This window comes from Anabas testudineus, chromosome 13 (assembly GCF_900324465.2).
Source record: "Anabas testudineus chromosome 13, fAnaTes1.2, whole genome shotgun sequence".
NCBI classification, from domain to species: Eukaryota; Metazoa; Chordata; class Actinopteri; order Anabantiformes; family Anabantidae; genus Anabas; species Anabas testudineus.
This window is the reverse complement of record NC_046622.1, coordinates 3628356-3647626: the sequence shown is the minus strand read 5'-3', so window position 1 is coordinate 3647626 and position 19271 is coordinate 3628356. Positions and strand designations below refer to the sequence as shown.

Genomic DNA, 19271 nt, shown 5'->3' with positions numbered 1-19271 from the left:
TTAAATCAGCAGCATCCCGAAGGACTACGTCCTGTTGCCTTTGCCAGCCGAAAGTTCATTGTCGGCCATACTGTCTTAATCTCCATCATAGCTGTGCCAGCACGATGAAAACCTGGACTTTCTCTGCAAACAGGAAGTAGGAAGTGCAACAGTAAGAAGCACATGGTGTTCTGCATTTCCAGTTTGAAAAGATGGCGGGCAAATTGTGTGGAATGTGTTTTGGAAATTATACCAACTTGAAGCAACACCTAAGAGTGTCCCACACAATTCCAAACAGAGGAGTTCCAGCTTCTTATGAAATATGGGAATGCACAAACCACAGTAAACTTGGATTTTGAACTATGTGGGAAGAAAGCCCTTGTGCGCCTTGATAAATATCTCCAAGACTTTCACAACATGAAGTCAACAGAGGAACGAGAACCGATATTAAAAGAAGCCAAGAGAGCAGCTATAGTCAAAGAGCTGGCTAAATTGCGAGCGGCTGGCCCTGATGTGCCCATGGCGTCGTCGCTGGACATGTGCAATACTACTGAACATGACTACAATGCTTTCCCAATTTGCCAAGAACAATTTGAGGGGGGTGTTGACATAGAGCAAGAGGGATTAACGCTTCAGGATGAGGATGAGAATGATCTCCTTTACCCGAAGCTCAAAAAGACCGCTGATTTCTCTAGCGGTGTTTGTCCTCCGTCTGGAAATTCCCTCATGACGAGAGGTTCCACCCCTATAGCTGAGAGAAACCAGTCCTCAAGTGACTCTTTCCAATGTACCAGTCAGCCACTTCCTTCAACTCCTGTTCCTGGGTCCCACAACTCCTCTTCCTGTCTTCTTGAACAACATCCTTTCACCTCACTGCCTGACTCCACTAATCCTCCATCCTGTGAGAGGTCAGTGTCAAAGGTGTGCTCATGCAACTCCCGCTGGGAGGACTTTAAATCTAGATTACAGCTGCTGGAGCAAAAGGTGGTTCAAATAATCACAGTGCAGCCGCAGACTACAAAGGGCATACCCCGTAATCCACCTCTATCGGCTCAAACATGGCGCCCCCCGAGGCTGACGTGTTTGCTCGCTCCGCTCTTGAATGTCCGTTTTTCTTTCTTTTTGTTTGTTTTTTGTTTTTCTCTACAATGCACAACTGCCATGCACTGCTAACCTACAACAGACAGGCATTACTGGACATAGCTAACTTAAGTAACAATATCAAATTTACTGATTTTACTGATTTTATTCCTGCTGCAACCCATTGTTCGCCCTCGGAATCACCGCCACCACCCCCAGGAAGGCCCCAAAGCACCGGGCCTGAGTGAGATAGCTGACCCAAGCAGAGCGCTCCGGAGACGTCGACGCAAGCGAGGCAAGAGAGGAGGGCTCCATGCTAGGCTAAAAGCCCGAGCTAGCCGACAACTGCTACCCAGTCTTTTGCTGGCTAACGTGCGCTCTCTGGAAAATAAACTGGAGAACTGAGGGCAAGAATTACATCACAGCGGGAGATAAGAGAATGCTGCGCTCTGATCTTTACTGAGACATGGCTCTCAGAGAAAGTCCCGGAATCCTCTATTCAGCTACAGACGCATTCTATTCACAGAGGAGACAGGACCGCAGCCTCCGGTAAAGCGAAAGCAGGAGGTGTGTGTGTGTGTGTTTATCAACAATTTGTTTTTAATGCCTTAGAGAGAGACTATCCAGATGCTGTCTTTATTGCTGCTGGCGACTTCAATCAGTGCAACTTACGGACAGTACTTCCCAAATACTCCCAACATGTGAACATTCCCACCCGTGGAAATAACACACTGGACAATGTTTGCTTCAACAGACTGGGATGTGTTTAAAGTTGCAGCTACTCAGGATGACTCCTCTGTCAACATACAGGATTATGCTGAGTATGTAACTGGGTACATCAGCACCTGTGTTGAAAACATTATACCCACCATACAGGTCAGGAAGTTCCCCAATCAGAAGCTCGATCTGATGCATTCACATCAGGCAATGAGACAGAGTACAAAGCAGCAAAGTACGGATGAGAAGAGCCATCACAGCAGCCAAGAAGCAGTCCAGAGAGAAGCTGGACAGTTTCTACTCCACTGCTGACTACAGCCGGTAGCACTCACTCCAATCATTATGAAGTGTTTTGAGAGAGTGGTGCTGGCTCACATCAAAAGCAGTATGCCGGATACACTGGACCCCCTGCAATATGCTTACCAACCCAACAGGTCCACTTGAGATGCTATTGCCGCAGCCCTTCACATTTCCCTCTCCCACCTGGAAGATAAGGACACTTACATCAGGATGCTCTTTATCGACTACAGGTCTGCCTTCAATACAGTCGTCCCTCGTAAGCTCACTCACAAACTGCTAACACGTGGACTACACCCCACACTCTGTGACTGGCTCCTAGACTTCCTGACTGGCAGACCACAGTCTATCAGGATTGGAAATAAGGCTTCAGCCACTACAATAACAAACATTGGCACCCCACAGGGGTGTGTTCTCAGTCCCATCCTCTACATGCTGTTCACACATGACTGTGTTGCCTCCCATAAGAACAACATCATCCTGAAGTTCGCTGATGACACAAGCATGTGGAAAACTCATTCGGTAAACTTAAACAGAAGGAACTCAAAAACATTCAATACGAAATGAAAAGCATCCAGGCTGAGGTCCAAAGAAAAGTTGTTGTCCATCAACAGAAGGTGTTGCGCAAATAGACAGAAAATCAGCTTGATGCAGTACAGGAAAGAAAAATCATGGTGGCTGCACCTGTCATCCAGCGCACACTGGAGTGTGTTCCACAGATCCGAGCAGAGTATATGGCTAATACCCCACCTGAGGACAGTCTGGAAAAGGTGTTGCCTCCCATTAGGACAACATCATCCTGAAGTTCGCTGATGACATGGCAGTGATAGGAAAAATCACTGGCGGGGACGAAGCAGCCTACAGGAGGGAAGTGGCCAGTCTGGTGGCATGGTGTGAGGACAACAATCTCACCCTCAACAACAAAACAAAGGAGATGATAGTGGACATGAGGAAAAAGAGCTCAACTCACCAGCCACTGTTTATCCGAGAGCTTGAAGTGGAAAGGGTGAGCAGCTTTAAATACCTGGGGGTCAACATCAGTGAGGACCTCACCTGGACACTAAACACCACCAAACTGGTCAAAAAGGCACAACAAAGACTGTACTTCTTACGAAGGATGAGGAAGTTTGGTATGTCTCCCAAGATCCTCAACAGCTTCTACAGCTGTGTTGTGGAGAGCGTCCTTACCAGCTGCATTACTGTGTGGTACGGCAACACTACTGTGGCAGACCGTAAACGTCTGCAGAGAGTGGTGAAGACTGCTGAGAAGATCATCAGAACTCCACTGCCCTCTCTGCAGACCGTTTACCATCGTAGAGTTCACAGGAGAGCTGCTACCATCCTCAAAGACCCCACACATCCCCAACACGGACTGTTCACACTTCTCCCCTCAGGACGAAGGTACAGGAGTGTGAAATGCAGGACATCTAGACTAAGCAACTCCGTCTTTCCCTCAGCCATCAGACTCTTAAATGCATAACTCCCACAACATACAATATGTTACCATATTAATGATACTGCTGCTGTATTATTTGCACATTTTGTACTGCACTATTTTGCACATACTATTTGCACATACTTTATTTTATTTTATTAACATTACCTGATTCTATTTATTTACTTGTATTCTATTCTTATTTCTACTGTTTTAAGCTGTTGGCATTCACTGTGGATGGCAAAGAAAGAATTTCATTGCACAGGGAAACTCGTTTCCTCACTGTGCATATGACAATAAAGTTTGCAAAGTTTGGGTTGGACCCACGGTTGGGAAGGGAGGACAGGGAAAATGCAAGGTTGTCCCATGCTCATCGCTTTTGTCTCTACATGACTGCTGGCCTACCTTCCAGTTCCTTCTGCCACGACCTAAGGTACCTGGCTCAAAAGGGCTATGCACCCACATCAGTGAAAAAAATGTTGACCAACGTGATGCTGTTCTGCAAGTGTAGCATGTGAATTAAGGTGTTTTATATTTCACCAATTATCCATCCATTGTTTTTGTTCTATGTTATATTTTTGTATTATGTGCATGGTATATGTGATTTTTATTTTGAGGGAATTTTAATTTTTTCCTGAATTAATTTTCTTTATGTGACCTCTGACCTTTTAGCAATGTAATTTCCTGTTATGTCGCGCTACTTTCCTCAGTCGGCTTGAAGCCTCGCTGAGGTAAGGTGAATTTATGAGAGTGCTCCCGTAAATATGTTAAAACATGTTAATGATAAATGATAGTTCTAAACTTGTATTTCGACGGTAACAAATAGTGTTATTCTTGTCTTAGTGTCAGTATTTACTTATGTATGTTTGTAGGACTGTACAGCACTAGAATGAAATGCTAAAGTTAAAGTATGTGAGAGACCGGTTGAAGTAGCTGTCCTGTTTTTATTTCCTTTTATACAGATGTGATAATAAACCAGTCGGCAAGACAGCAGTCGTCCTGTTCTCCATAACAAAGAAACACAACGCAGATGATCTTTTCGGCCCAGAGACTAAGAGTCAGGACAGGCCGGCTACACAAGCATGTGGAAAACTCATTCCAAGTGGCCAGTAAACTTAAACAGAAGGAACTCAAAAACATTCAATACGAAATGAAAAGCATCCAGGCTGAGGTCCAAAGAAAAGTTGTTGTCCATCAACAGAAGGTGTTGTGCAAAAAGACAGAAAATCAGCTTGATGCAGTACAGGAAAGAAAAATCATGGTGGCTGCACCTGTCATCCAGCGCACACTGGAGTGTGTTCCACAGATCCGAGCAGAGTATATGGCTAATACTCCACATGAGGACAGTCTGGAAAAGGTGGATGAACATAAAACCATGCGATCATTTGGTCATGCAGCACTCACTCTCAAAAAAGAGGAGTTTCGGTGGCTTCAGCATCTAACTAAGGGCAAGTGCTGTCCTCGAGGTCAGGCCAGCACTTATGTGTTCCACACAGAACTCGGCAAACACATTGAGAACCCCTCTCTCTTCCTCCAGCTGGCTTGACTGGACTCTGGGATGGAAGGTACTGTCACCTTCAACAGTATCCGGAGCAGTGTTTCAACTCAGGCCCATCAACATGTGTCTGAAAAGGCAAAACGGCAGGTGGCAAAATCTATGTGCCACGATCCCAGCTGTGCCTCCAATTTGTGTAACGCTTCCTTCACCCTTTCACAGAAGGACAGCGCCCTGAGCTCATAACTTTACTTCCCCAAGTTAGTTTATGAACATCCCTTTAAGTGTAAAGAACAACAGAATGAAATTAGGTACCACAATACTCCTTATAGTTGTGTATTGTTCTGTGTCAACCTATAAAACAGATCACCAAAACAACTATATCCACAAATTATATCCAAATTAATTAAATAAAAGAGAAAATAAATAAAAGTACTTTTGGTTGAGCCAAATAAAATATCAGCAGATTGCTGTCACATACATGTACTGTGTTCAACCTTTGAAAATAGGTGTACAATACTTAATATATCTCATAATATAAAAACAGTAACTAAAGTCTGTATTGAAAAAAAAGAACATGTCTTTTTATTTTTACTCAATTTTGTGGGCCCACACACACACACACACACACACACACACCAGCTGGCCACCAAATAGAAAAACAGAAAAACCAAATAAAAATGACAACAAACCCCCTGTTGCAGGCCTGGTCGACGCTTGTGAACGTGGTGGCCAAAAACATTGAAGCCCTTTCACTCTAGCGAGCAGAAATAAAAGTTGGAGTACTCACACACAGCCAGTGTCAATATCAATGTCCATCCAATGCACCTCCAGGCTGTCGGGACGATCTAGCAACAGTCCGTAGCTTAGCTCACAGCTAACCGCGGTGAGCATCAGGTGGCAGTTCATCTGTGAGGTGAACCGTGTCCTTCTCTCTCGTTGCCAAAGGAGCTGCCAGGCTTTCTCCTGGTCACCTGGAGCGATACCTGGGAAGTCTGGAAAAGTCTCTGCTCAGGCAAGCTGGTTGTTAGCCTGAAATGCTAATCGAACAACGCCGACCTCCTCGTCGTTGTCTGCAGAGTCAGTGCACGTTAAAACGGCTACTAAACGTACTGTAGTCCACTGTGCTGTAGCGGGTGCAACAGCCGGAGTAACAAGCACAATATTCACCGTAAAAATGTACTTTCCCTTCTTAGTGTCTCTGTTTCTCTCATTTACATTTTCTTTTTTCGCTCACTTCTCTGTCTCTCTCTGCTGACCTCTTGACCTCTCTAACTCCCGCCCCTTAGCCAATCACACTTAAAACCACTGTCATGACACTTTATTTTCCAATCACATTAAAAGGATTAAACATCATTGGTTGTTCAAAGAACAAGCACATGGCACACAGTACATCGCAACCAAACTACAATACACACTTTAACCTCTATGCACATTATTTCTATCAACATCAAATGAAGAAATAAAGAAACTGAACACATCTGTAACATTTGTACAAACAAAAGAACCAGTTATGCATAGTTAATTTTATGTTATTTAGCTGCCCAAGATATTAATCTGGGGGCTACATAAATAAATGCTATCCTGCAAAGTTTAGAATTGTCTATAATCTTTCTACATTATTAGTTTTTGCATTTACAATACCAGTTTTGGAAAATTGGAAAAGAGAATAATTCAATAATGAGGAGCAGCAGCCTTTCAAAATAAAGTGCTTTAACTGTTTGGCATCCCTAATGTCTCTGTAATGCTTCTGGCACAGACGATGTTTCCTGCTCCGTTAGTGGTGTTGTCTCAGTAGAATCAACTTTTCTACACATCACATCATACTTTGTCACACTAATTTCATTTACAATTGTAAAATAACCCAGTGTTCCTGTTTCTCTCTATCGGCGTATCCAACAACTGTAATGTTGTGCTGTAGGGTGTGTGTCCTGTTGTTTACTTTGGGTTATTCCTTAAATTCCTGTAGGCTTATTGCTTTATTTTACCCCCTTCTCATTGAAAGGTGTTTTCTATGTTTTCTTGCATTGTCTTTTAGAAATTAGGTTTTTGAAAGACCCAATGATGCCAGACACATTTAAAAGGACAAAAGGAGTTACTGGTGCAAACTGATGTGGATTGATTAAGGAACTTGATGCACAAGACTCTGGGAGAGAGAGATTCACAATTGTTACATTTGATTTATTTTCACAAAATCCCAAAGTTCAAATCTAGTTTACACAAGAACTTGGCTCAACAGAAATGTAATTCTGTCACATTTCCATCTAATATAAAATCACATTACTCCAGCAGATGTCGCCAACATAGTGATTCACGTTTCAAAACCAATTTTTCTCGACCAATTGCTTCAGCTGGATTAAAGCTTCAGAAAGCTTTGCTTCTCCCATCACTTATTGCAATAACAATGAACAGGTTGGTGGTATAAGAGGAACAAATAGACACAGGTGAAAACAATCAGGGTAATAAGTGAAGCAGAGTAGGCAACAGGAAGAAAACCAAAATAAAAGCACAAGACAGGAAGTGTGGCCAGAACTATCACAATGAAGGCCCAGACACATTTGATATAGCAGTTTTCAGCCTGGAACATAAAAGATCATCTCCACACCATGGTGTCACTGTGTGAAGCACTAAAACATTCAGTGCAACATGCAATGCTTCATTGTGATGCAGCAATATTTGTATTCTGTTAATCATATATCGTCAGACTTGGATTATAAGCAACAACATCTCCCCATACAGATTTATGTAATGTTGTTTTTATATATATATTTGTACTTTCTTCCTACAACTGGGAGACGAGTATTGAACCAATGAGGAGCAGACACTCCCACTGGCCTTCAAAATAAAGTGTTAGTGCCCAAACCTTTTGCATGTTTTGAGTCTTTACATGTAGTCATCCCAACACCTGAGTGTTTGGTAAATGTGCGGATCTCTCTCAGGACACTAAAGCGTTCATGTAAAGCAGCAACCATTGTTAGAGGGTTGTGCATTCCTCAATACTCATAGAGCTTGAGTTACTTTGGGTAACTATTTCCCCCTCCCTGCTCAACTGAACAAACCAAACAACACAGGAAGCGGGGCAAAGGTTGGTCAGCTTACAAGCGGCATTAACAGCTGTTTACAGTGACAGAACCAGTTCATGTCCAGTTGCACGGGGAAATAGTGCATGTTCTTCCTTTTTGAGCACTATGGAGCTCTCTGGCACGCTGGTTTTAGCAGGACTAATCATTGCCCTGCTGTGGCTGTTCAGCATGAAGAGCCGTAGGTCGAGTTGTTTACCTCCTGGACCTCCTGCCCTGCCTGTCATAGGAAATCTACTACAGCTGGACAAAAAGGCTCCATTCAAAACTCTGCTAAAGGTCAGTTTTATAACACACACTTATATTTTGGAACCTACATTTGTTTTTAATTTTGCAAACACTAACCGTCCCTACTTGTTCAGAATCCACTGCATGTTTACTGCTCTGTTTTACCTCCAGCTCAGTGAAAAGTATGGCCCTGTGCTGACTGTGTACCTGGGCCGTCAGCGCACTGTGGTTCTGGTGGGATATGATGCTTTAAAGGAGGCACTGGTGGACCAAGCAGATGATTTCACAGGCAGAGGACCTCTTCCTTTGCTAGTCAGAGTCACCAAAGGCTATGGTAATATGGTGATTAAGTCATTTGTATCTAGCCAAAGGTTTGAAGTCTGTTTTCTGTTGTACTTCCAATCACATAAAAAGTAATTGTGCTATTTGAACATCAATGTAATATTCCTTTATTAGAGCAAATTTCACAATAGGTCAAAGTTCGGCAGGGTTCCACTCCTGCTGTTTGATGTTGTTTTCTTTTTGCACACCTTTGTTGCTCTTTTTTCAGAAGCTGTAATTCTTAGCACCAGGCTGCCTATTTTTGTTTGGTTGTTTTTAACATGTAGAGGCCAAGTTTAAAGATTAGTTTCTCATGGCTACCATTTCTATTTCTTCAAAGGTTTGGTGATCAGTAATGGTGAGCGCTGGCAGCAGCTGCGACGTTTCACCCTGATGACTCTCAGAGACTTTGGGATGGGACGTAAGGGGATGGAAGAGTGGATCCAGGAAGAGAGCAAGCATCTGGTGGCTCGCATAAAAAATACCCAAGGTATGCAAGAAGGACTGAGCATGTTTTGTTTGTTCTGTTTGTGCGTCTGTGAAACAGGTGAACAAAGGTTGTCCAAAGATTCTGATATTTTGAAGTTTAAAGAATGGATTTGTTTCAAGTTATTTGTGTGGTTGTGGTTGTAACTTGGAACTATCCAACTTTTGAGACTCAACTTAGTGATAGCATGAGATTTAAAATGCCAAGCATTCACTTTTCCTGCTCCACTGCTTTTTGCCATGCTCTGCCCAGCCCTCCAGGCAAATTTCAACACATAATAATGTTACAGAACTTAGTTTTGGAGAATATTTCTTAAAGTTAGATAATGTTAATTTAAAAAAGTGGAACATATGAGCTGTAATCAATAGTCAAGTAAACATTTCAAGCAGATGGAGATTATAGTTTGCATCATCAGATGTCTTAGGGCAACATTTGGACCACAGCAGTTTCACCGCCAATACTCAGCTGTGAGGACACTGTTGCTCAATTCTTGCGACCTACATTTGGTAGAAGTCAATGTCTGCTGAGTATTTATGACACTGTTAGACTGTTAAAAAGTCTCATTAAATTATATCACATATATACTCTGTGTTGAGGTGGCAGCAAATGTTGAAAAGACAACTCTAAATCTGGGTAATGAACCCTAAACAATCTGCATGGCTAGATACCACTAAGTACATTTACTTAAACTGACCACTGGGAAATGCAGATTCTCAGTGAATGGCTGTTTTTTTCTTGATCTGACAAACTGGGAGAATGTATGATATTCAGCTTGAATTGATAATTCGTTCACTTTATGTTCCCTTTCCCTTGGGTAAACTCTTTCCCTTTTCATCCAGCCACAGCTTTTGACCCGACATACTTCTTGAGCTGCAGCGTGTCCAATGTAATCTGTTGCTTGGTGTTTGGTCAACGCTTCAGCTATGACGATGACCACTTCGTCTCCCTTCTGCAGACAATCTCAGAGGTGCTGAGGTTTTTCAGCAGTCCCTGGGGTCAGGTAATAGCTAGAGGTTTCAGAAAATGTAACCCGATGTTGTGGTTTGGACGTTTATTCATTAATCTCTCCACTCATCACAGCTGTATAATATCTTCCCTCGCTTGATGGAATTGCTGCCAGGTCGACAACACACACTTTTTGCTAGAATTGAATTGCTAAGAGAGTTCATTATGGAAAAGATCCAAGAACACCAGGAGACTCTTGACCCAAACTCACCCAGAGATTACATCGACTGCTTCCTTAATAGACACCATCAGGTATGAGGGGGTTCCTTCACCAGAACATAAGCTCTGAATTTTCTAAAATGTTGTCATATCAGTAAAATGATTCTTGTTTTGTTGTTTCAGGAGATACACATCCCCACAACTGAGTTCCACTTTGACAACTTGGTGTCTACAGTGCTCAATCTGTACCTGGCAGGAACAGAAACCACCAGCTCAACTATCAGATTTGCCCTAAGCGTTCTTATCAGATACCCCGAAATACAGGGTTAGTCACAGCCTGTGTTAAAGGTCTTTTAAACACATTTCAATTTCCATGATTGTGATCATACAATAATCTATAATGGATATAATATTTTTAATCGATTAGGGGCACTATAGTTCTTGACCTGGCATTTTGTCGTTGGCTACACATAATCCTGAGGAATCTGTGGAGTCTACTAGTACATTCACTATGTGTATTAATCCAAATCAGTTTTTTTAATTTACTAAAATTAAAATACCTGTTTCCACTTCTCAAGAGAAAATGCAGCAGGAGATTGTCAGTGTGATTGGACAGGAACGTTGTCCTTGTATGGAGGACAGGAAGTCCCTGCCCTTTACTGATGCAGTCCTCCATGAAATCCAGCGTTTTATGGATCTCATCCCAATGAGCCTCCCTCACTACACACTCAGAGACATCTCTTTCAGGGGTTACACAATTCCAAAGGTATTTTCCTTTAATTGTTTGACATTTATTGATGCAGAATGAGTCCTGATAATATAATAATGTCTGATTTGACTTCATGTCTTGTCTAAACAGGATACAATAATTCTCCCCTTGTTGCACTCTGTGCTGAGAGAGGAAAAATACTGGAACACTCCTTGGTCTTTTAACCCTCAGCACTTCCTGGACCAGAATGGCAACTTTAAGAAAAATCCTGCATTCCTGCCATTTTCTACAGGTACATTATTCAGCAGATTTCCTTTGATGGTCACTCACTCATTTCAATCAACAAAGGTTTTAGCATTCTCATGCTGTTTTCTGAGCTATGTCTAATTCTAAATCTAGTCCTTCCATTTTTTAATTTACTCACATATATATTGTCTCATTCTTCATGTTTTGTTTGTGGTTATGTGTCAGGAAAGCGATCATGTGTCGGAGAGTCCCTCGCGCGCATGGAGATTTTCCTCTTCTTGGTGTCATTGTTGCAGCATTTCACGTTCTCTTGCTCTGGAGGATCTGACAGTATAGACCTCAGCCCTGAGTACAGCAGCTTTGGTAATATCCCTCGCAGGTACATGATCATTGCCACGCCACGGTGGTAATAACAATTTACAGGACAGGCCTGTGTTTAACCTTTCCCACTTGTAAAGTGGATTATTCGATTACGTTTTAAAGTGGTGCCAAAGAGAAATTACATTGTGTATTACCTTTATTACATGTAAACATTACATGTGTTCTAATGAGACTTTTCTGGACCAAAGAATCCCACAGAGTACATGGCATGTTATACTGAGTGGGGGACTTATTGTTTTTAAAACAGGAACAAGCTTTAGTTTTATACTACTATAATGTATCTATGTGTGTATTCCTTTTGTAAAAGTGTATGTAATTGCATCAACAGCATTTTGTTGATCATCCTGTCAGTGTTGTCCTGTTGAAACTGCTCAAGGTGGAGCCAGATTTACTTTAGATACATAAATAACTACAGGTGTCACATAAATGAAGTATAGTAAAAGTACATTATTTCCCTCCAAAATCTAGTTGTTATTGAAGTGTTAAGTGGAATTACAGAATTATAGTTAAGAACAGTATTTACCCACTTTCCACATCTGGATTTTGGTAACTAGATGTATGTGTCATGGTAACAGCAATACATGGCTGTCAGCAGATCATGGACAGAATCTGTATATGTTGTGTTTACCAGTTCAGTTCCAATAAGAAAGAATAAAAAAACACTGTAAAAGTGAAATGTCCCAGTGGCTCAGTGGGGGATGAGCTCCAGAGACTTGTTTAAGTTGTTTTATAGTGTTTCTCTTATTATACAGTACACTTCAGTGTTTTGACTTTTGTTTTCAATTAAATCCATAAATCACATAGTAAAACATGAGCATTTAGATCTTTTTGATTGATTATCTAGATATTTATTTTATCAAAAGCCCATCAATCTCCAATCAGCTGTCGGGCTCCTAACCCCAGGAAGACCTGCTGGTTAACGGCCCTCAGCACAGTGATGGATAACGAGGAGTTACACCAGTAATTTGATAAGTTCAAGGTCAAACTGTGTGACATGCTGTCAGTTTGTTGAGGCATGTTCCAGTGTATCACTGTCTTGAGTCTGAGCAACAGAGTAAATGTCCATGTCAGCCTCACGGGATCATTGTCGAAGACTGATGCTGCATCATGTTGAGAATCCAGCAAACGTAATTAATTCCAGTAAGTAAGACTGAGCCAGGACGTTACACAGCAAGTATACAGTATTCTACGTTGTACGATGCATATTCAGTAAATATGAACGTGATTACTAAAGTTACATTTTATTCATTCTATATTTTTATAATGAAATAAATCAGGAAATAACAATTATTAAAATGTTTTTTATTGACTGTCTAATGGGTACATCCTAACACGTAGTACACATTTTGAATATGTAGGGTACAGTTCACTGTGCCAGAAACAAGAAAACCATAGTTCTTTAGTCCAAGTGATGATGTGATGATGGCACACTGGTGACATCTACAGTATACTATTTTATAGGATTATAAAGAGGTGCTTTTTTATGCAAGATGTCTTATTGACCACATGTAATGTAATGCTAATTCTCTTCTACTGTATGTTTGTGGCCTAATCTGTAACTGTAAATGCTGCAAACTAATGTTTGCTGTGTACAGAATATAAGGTAAAATAATTAAAGTACTCTTTCTCAAAATTATAGCAAAACAAGTAAAGCACAAGTCCACATTTATCCACTCATCCACAAAGTTATAGACCAGTTTGCTGCTTTTTTAGATGTTGGGCAGGTGATATTTATGCTTCACCTGTTTCTTGACATCTGGTGCCGGCGAGATGTTACTGTTTGGTAACTGAGGCAGGTACTGAGCCTAGAGAGACGGAGAGAAAGAAATCCTGTAATTAAAATATGAGCAACGCTGCAACAGTGCATCTATGGCAAATATAATCAGTGTATCATATTTTAACTGTATGGAACAAGTTTCAAGTACATAGAAATAGCATAGATATTAAATAAAAGACCAACTAGAAGTGTGGCTGCAGTAATGTGCACAGTTTGTAGGTTTGGAGATGTCAGACTTACTCCTGGCTGTCTGCGTCTACAGCCTCTGTCATGTCGTCTTCCTGGACGCTCACCGTCACGGCCCCAGTTGGCTCCTCCATCCTCCTGAAAATATGGCAGCTCCAGCAGCTCTTCACAGGACAGCCGGAGAGAGGGGTCCATCACCAGGCATGACTGCTCACACAAAAACATGCAGATTTAACATGGAGCGTTGGTTTGGACCCAGAGTACCGAGTTATCATTTAGTTTTTGACTAATACTGGAGTTTAATTGAAAGGGTTTAGTGGTTAGTGCTCATTAAAAACCTACAAACAACAACAAACAGTATACAATAAAAATAATATTTAGAACTGTCCTCAAACATAGTACTTCTGCTTCTATATACTGCAATTACGCACAATTTAAATGTTGTTATAGGCAAAAGTTGACTGATGACATCAGACATGTCTTGTTTATCAATCAGGTTGTATTAAACATAAACTTACCTTCATAACCTGGAGGGCATGAAGGGACACTCCATGAAACCGCTTTTCCAAAGGCTCCTAGGAGGAAAATAAATGACAAATAGTAACAACCAACAACATTTGTGCATAAATTCTCAGTGGTAACAGGATTCGTACCGTTGTGTCAGGTTCAGGAATACTAACTCCACTGAAGAAAACGTTGGAACGGAAGACCTGCTGGTGACGAGGGATCAGATCACCTGAAGTCAGACATTAAATAATCAACATCTTCCTTCAGAAGCAACATTCGAATTAGAGTGTGAATTGGTAGAAATGTTGCTTTTTTTATATTTAAATTATTTTTAGCTGAAACATCTACGTGAGGTTAGAACAGCAAGGCCTGCTTTCTTTACCACTTTACCAAACCCACCTAGCGAAGAGCACTGCAGAAGAGGCCGTGTTTCATAATCCTCACAATTACAGTGAGTATGTACAAGTGTGTCCATAGATGGGTTATTTATTTTTATCACTGATCAGTGTCTCCCCTGTTTAAGCGTACCCAGAGTTTTTCGGATGAGGTAGAGCTGGTCAACGTCAGACTTTCCAGGCCAGAGAGGATTCCCATGGAGCAGCTCGGCAAAGACACAGCCCAGAGCCCAAACATCCACAGGAGGCCCATACTGAGTATCCCCAACCAAGAGCTCAGGGGCCCGATACCAACGGGTGGCTACGTAGTCTGTGTAGTCATCCTCTGGTCCGGCTGAGTATACAACACACAGAGAGTAAGTACTCCCATCTGCCTAGATACTGAATAATGAAAACTAAAAAGCAGGTTCTTGTTGAGAAAGGATTACAACTCATGCTGAATAATGACATGTAGCGCACATGCTAATGTATGGTAACATAACACCGAAACCTAAGGCAGGGAGTGTAAATGGAGACACAGTACACAGAGACAGACTAAGTGACTGAATGGTGTTCTGATGCAGTGCATTCATTAAAACACTGAAAGTGAGGAGGCCATCAGCAGCAGCTGATATAGGTTCCATGTTGAATAAGTCATTAGAGTTGCGGTACATTAACATTAAATGCAGACAAACGTGCCGACTCCCTGGATGACTTACTCAGAATGCGGGCAAATCCAAAGTCACAGAGCTTGATAACTCCGGTTTTAGTGAGGAGGATGTTCTCGGGCTTTACGTCACGGTGGATGCACTGCAACATAAACACTTCATCAGGGATTTAGGCAATGCTGACACAGAGAAAAGAGCTTAAACTAAGGACATTAAGCAACATTTTAGAAACGTGTACACATTTTAATATTGATACAGTATGAAAATGAAGATAAAAGAGAGAAATATAAAGATTTAAGCTAATTTGAAGTAAACCACCAGCGTTCAACATATACTGACATTATGCTTGTGGCAGAAGTTCACAGCCTGCAGAGTCTGCCACACTATACTTTTCAGCTGTGCCTCTGGTACCCTACAGAGACAAGAGACAAAGGAATATAGATTGTTGAAAGAGGAACAAAACACAGTCCATTAACTAGTCATGCTGTCCTCATCTATTATTCCAGCAATTTCAAAAAAGAAGAAGAAGTGGTGCTTTACACGGGCCTCTTGTCACCTGGGTAACTTTAGGTCTGTCTCTAACAGCAACAGCGCCTTTGTTTTCGGGAGCAGCTAGAGTTTCTGCTGTACAGCCTCGTGAGAAAAGGGAAAAGAGTCAGACGGCAAGAAGCCACGGTGGCTCAGGCGTACTGTGTGACATTACATGACAAAAACTAAACTTGTCTCTTGTGACCACCGAGTGCATGATGACTGCTCCAGGCGCCGACAAAAGACAGAAAACTTTCTCTCTAAATACTTAAATGTTGTGCTTAGGAGTCGTTGTTGTTGCCTTTGAAATTTCTTGGCAACAGTGTTTACCTCCCTCTTTGTAATTGACCCTGTTCCCTTCTGCTGCATTTCTCTCATAAGCAGAACTCCCGTCAAATAAACACACAATGAGCCGTGTAGTAAATTGTATGCTTAACATATGACTTAACAGTAGCCAGCTTTTGCAGTAGTGGAAATAGATCCTTTACTTACACAAAAATAGCAAAACCACAATATAGAAATACTCCATTACAATTAGAGGTCACTCATTTAAATTTGTACTTTGTTCTAAGGGAATTATTTTAAGCAACGTTCAAGTACTCATTATGCTGCAGAAGGTCCCCTGTGTGCTATATTTACATACTGTATAATATGCATCACTGAAGAATTACCTTTATATTAAATGGTGAACTTGGTTAATTTTTATTATTTATATACATTTGTGTATATTAATATTTAGAAATGCACCATATTTAACGAAATAGCCTTTGAATGTAAACTCTTACTCAGCAAAATGGTACCTGTATAAACATGTAGTACAAGTACAAACAAGATTTTGCCAACAATCTTCAACTTTACAAGTATCTAGTGTAACTAACTAACTTCAGCTCACGCCACTGTGTCTCCTGTTGCACGCCGACCTACCCTCGAGGGTGTCTGTCCAGCTCGTTTAGAACCGTCTGTTCACAGAACTCAAACACCAAGTGGAGCCGTCTTTTCCTCCTGAAGACCTCCAGCAGGTTCACCAGATTCACGTGTTTGAGTTGCTGCAGGAGAGGATGGACACGGTGTCAGGACAGCTCAACGTGTTGGGCAGGAGGCTCAGTTAAAGGTTCCAGAGGATCTAAGGTCCAACTGGTTTCTATTCTGTGTAAATCTTTTGATACCATAAATAAATGAAGAATGTGTGTTGGCCACAACATCTCTTCTCACCTTCAGCATTCGTATTTCTCTCAATGCAATCTTCTTAATAACTGGGTCGTCTTCCGACTCCACAAACTTCTTGATGGCTACGATCTGGCCTGAGTCTCTGTGCCTGCACTTGAACACCACACCATAGGAGCCCTCACCAATTTTGGCCAGCTTTTCGTATTTGTCCATTGGGCAGTTGGGAGCTGTCACCTGTCAAGAGGTTTCACAAACTTCACATTGTTTTCATTTAACCATATTACTGCCTGTTGTTTAAGCTACATTTCCTTTTGGCCACACACCTACCCTCCTACACTTTAATCCTACAAAACTGATTAAAAGACTTTTAAAAAACAAAAGTCTGTGTGTTGTCTGCACACTCCTGCAGTTTTAGAGTCAACAACATGATCTCAGCACGATCGCAGCAGGATGGTGAGAGGCGCACTCACCTGTCCAGGTCAGGTGTGTGACAGGATCCTCATCGACGCGTCAGCAGCGAGTCTGCGGTCGATTTAGCGTCAAGTCCATGAAAAGTCCGCAGAGCTACATGCGCGCTGCCACTTCTCTCAGTCATGAAGTCAGTACGGATTATTGCTCCATTAGGAGTTTCAGAGGTCCTTTAATATAACTGCCTCCCTGCGCTTTCTCCTCCTCACCACCTTGGAAACCCTCTCTGGCTATTTCCCTTCAGCACAGTCCACTAACTCGACGCCAGTCTCCATGTTGAATCCATTTTCCCACGGAAACGAAGCCTCGTATGCTGTTAAACACAGAAATAATGGTCCCCGCAGTGCGACCTTTGAATTACGCCTTGGAAACTGCGCACTAAACAACACCAGACACGTCTCCGACGCACGACGCACATTCACGAAGACGCTCACACATGCACGTTGTAACCATGGAGACAGGTGGCGCACAGGTGAGGTGCACGCGGTAGGATGGAGGAGCCATTCATTAGAAATTCACTGATAGATCAATTACTACTAATACTTTAGTTGTTTTCTAATTTTAAATATGAGCAGTAGACTGTGCTGAGAACATACCTCAAGTCTTTTTCCCAGCATGTAAAAATAGAGGAGCAGTATTAGTAGCCTACAGGAAATGGACCTTCCTTTGCTGTAAAGTCACATCACTTCTCTTCTTACCTTTTATTTTTACTTAAATCAGTGGAAGAAAGAAATGACGTCAGTTTCAGTGGCTACTCTACTAAACTATAATTACTGTGAAGACTGTGTGATGTTCTGTTCCCTGTACCAGACATGATGTGAAATAGTTAAATGGAGCTCAAAACAAGTGCATTTTACTTAATGGAAGAATTATATGTTTAACAGCACATATTCAGCTGCATAAGGAATAATTTTACCTTTAATACCTCTAATTAGGTTACACTGTGCCCTCAACACAGCTGGACTTTACCTTGAGAATGATTTTGAATACATGATGGTGTCATTTTACTTTGGTGAACTGCTCCTTTTTTTTGTAAAAACAAGTCTCTCCTTCCACATGCAGTACCAGTCAGTATGCACCGTTCCAAACAAACTGCAAGCTCGACATGTTCACCACAGCATCATGTGTTTGCAGGACCAGCTATGATGTGATCACATGAGTTTTAAACTATGGGTTCTCTCTGCTGACTATGAATGTTTTTTCTCCCAGCATCCTCCCTTGGCTCGGCTGGCTCAGAGACTTTGGGGTTTTGTCACAGTGTGTTTGGATCCTCTGCACACAAGGGCGAGAAATGCCCCATGGTACACTGGTAAGACATGTTGTACAGAGTGGTATTATTTTCTCTGATTGTATGATACATGAGCCGTTTTAGGACTGAGTTTATCTCCACCACTGTTGCAATGCCTGTTTAGATTTGCAATTTTATTTTGCATTAAAAAAACTGATGTGTACCAGTCAAACTAATAGCAAGAATACAAATCTAAACCAAATCTTTAAAGACAGGGCTGGAGATTGATGTCAAATGTCATCCCCACCTTACCACCAAGTCACTAGAGCTTGGATGAATAACATACCATCTTTGACCATGAGGAGGCAGTGCACACCCATGAACGCCTCACCTGACAGTAGGCGCTACACTAATGTCTGTTTACATATGATGAGACCTATTTCATTTTCAGTTTATTATCAGTAATGGTAATCAGACATGTAGTATTTGGTGCTATAGATAAAACATTGTCCATAGTACTTTTGCGTGAGTAATCATTGTTTCTCTTGTTATCACAGCTGGTGTTTTAGGGGATTTTTGCCTTGTGTTTCCTTATGCTAAATGATAAATGGTGTTTGCTTATTCCTCATAACTGTCACAGTGAGTAAAAAACAATAGACATCAGGACAAAACCTAAGAATTTCCAAGACCAATAATTGCACACTGATAATTTACTATCTTTACTTCCCTGTTGAATTATCCTACAGACA

At 41.6% G+C, this 19271-nt stretch overlaps 3 protein-coding genes across 3 annotated transcripts; 2 read left to right on the top strand and 1 right to left on the bottom strand.

Moving 5' to 3' along the window:
• The first annotated feature begins 274 nt into the window (after positions 1-274).
• On the top strand, positions 275-1331 carry LOC113166804. The gene is made up of 2 exons (XM_026366973.1): positions 275-1096; positions 1132-1331. Exons 1-2 carry the CDS (start codon positions 295-297, stop codon positions 1305-1307), a joined length of 978 nt encoding a protein of 325 aa, XP_026222758.1. The 5' UTR covers positions 275-294; the 3' UTR covers positions 1308-1331.
• Positions 1332-7346: 6015 nt separating this feature from the next.
• LOC113166754 (cytochrome P450 2F3-like) lies at positions 7347-12433 on the top strand. The gene is made up of 9 exons (XM_026366899.1): positions 7347-8362; positions 8483-8645; positions 8973-9122; positions 9959-10119; positions 10200-10376; positions 10467-10608; positions 10862-11049; positions 11143-11284; positions 11464-12433. Exons 1-9 carry the CDS (start codon positions 8192-8194, stop codon positions 11646-11648), a joined length of 1479 nt encoding a protein of 492 aa, XP_026222684.1. The 5' UTR covers positions 7347-8191; the 3' UTR covers positions 11649-12433.
• Positions 11985-17745, bottom strand: LOC113166798 (cyclin-dependent kinase-like 1). Its single transcript, XM_026366961.1, has 10 exons — positions 17297-17745; positions 16872-17060; positions 16584-16705; positions 15471-15543; positions 15183-15273; positions 14618-14818; positions 14236-14318; positions 14101-14157; positions 13637-13789; positions 11985-13424 (listed from the first exon to the last, which is right to left on the bottom strand). The coding sequence occupies exons 2-10, from the start codon at positions 17037-17039 to the stop codon at positions 13329-13331; spliced, it is 1044 nt and encodes a 347-aa protein (XP_026222746.1). The 5' UTR covers positions 17040-17060; positions 17297-17745; the 3' UTR covers positions 11985-13328.
• Between the last annotated feature and the right edge of the window lie 1526 nt (positions 17746-19271).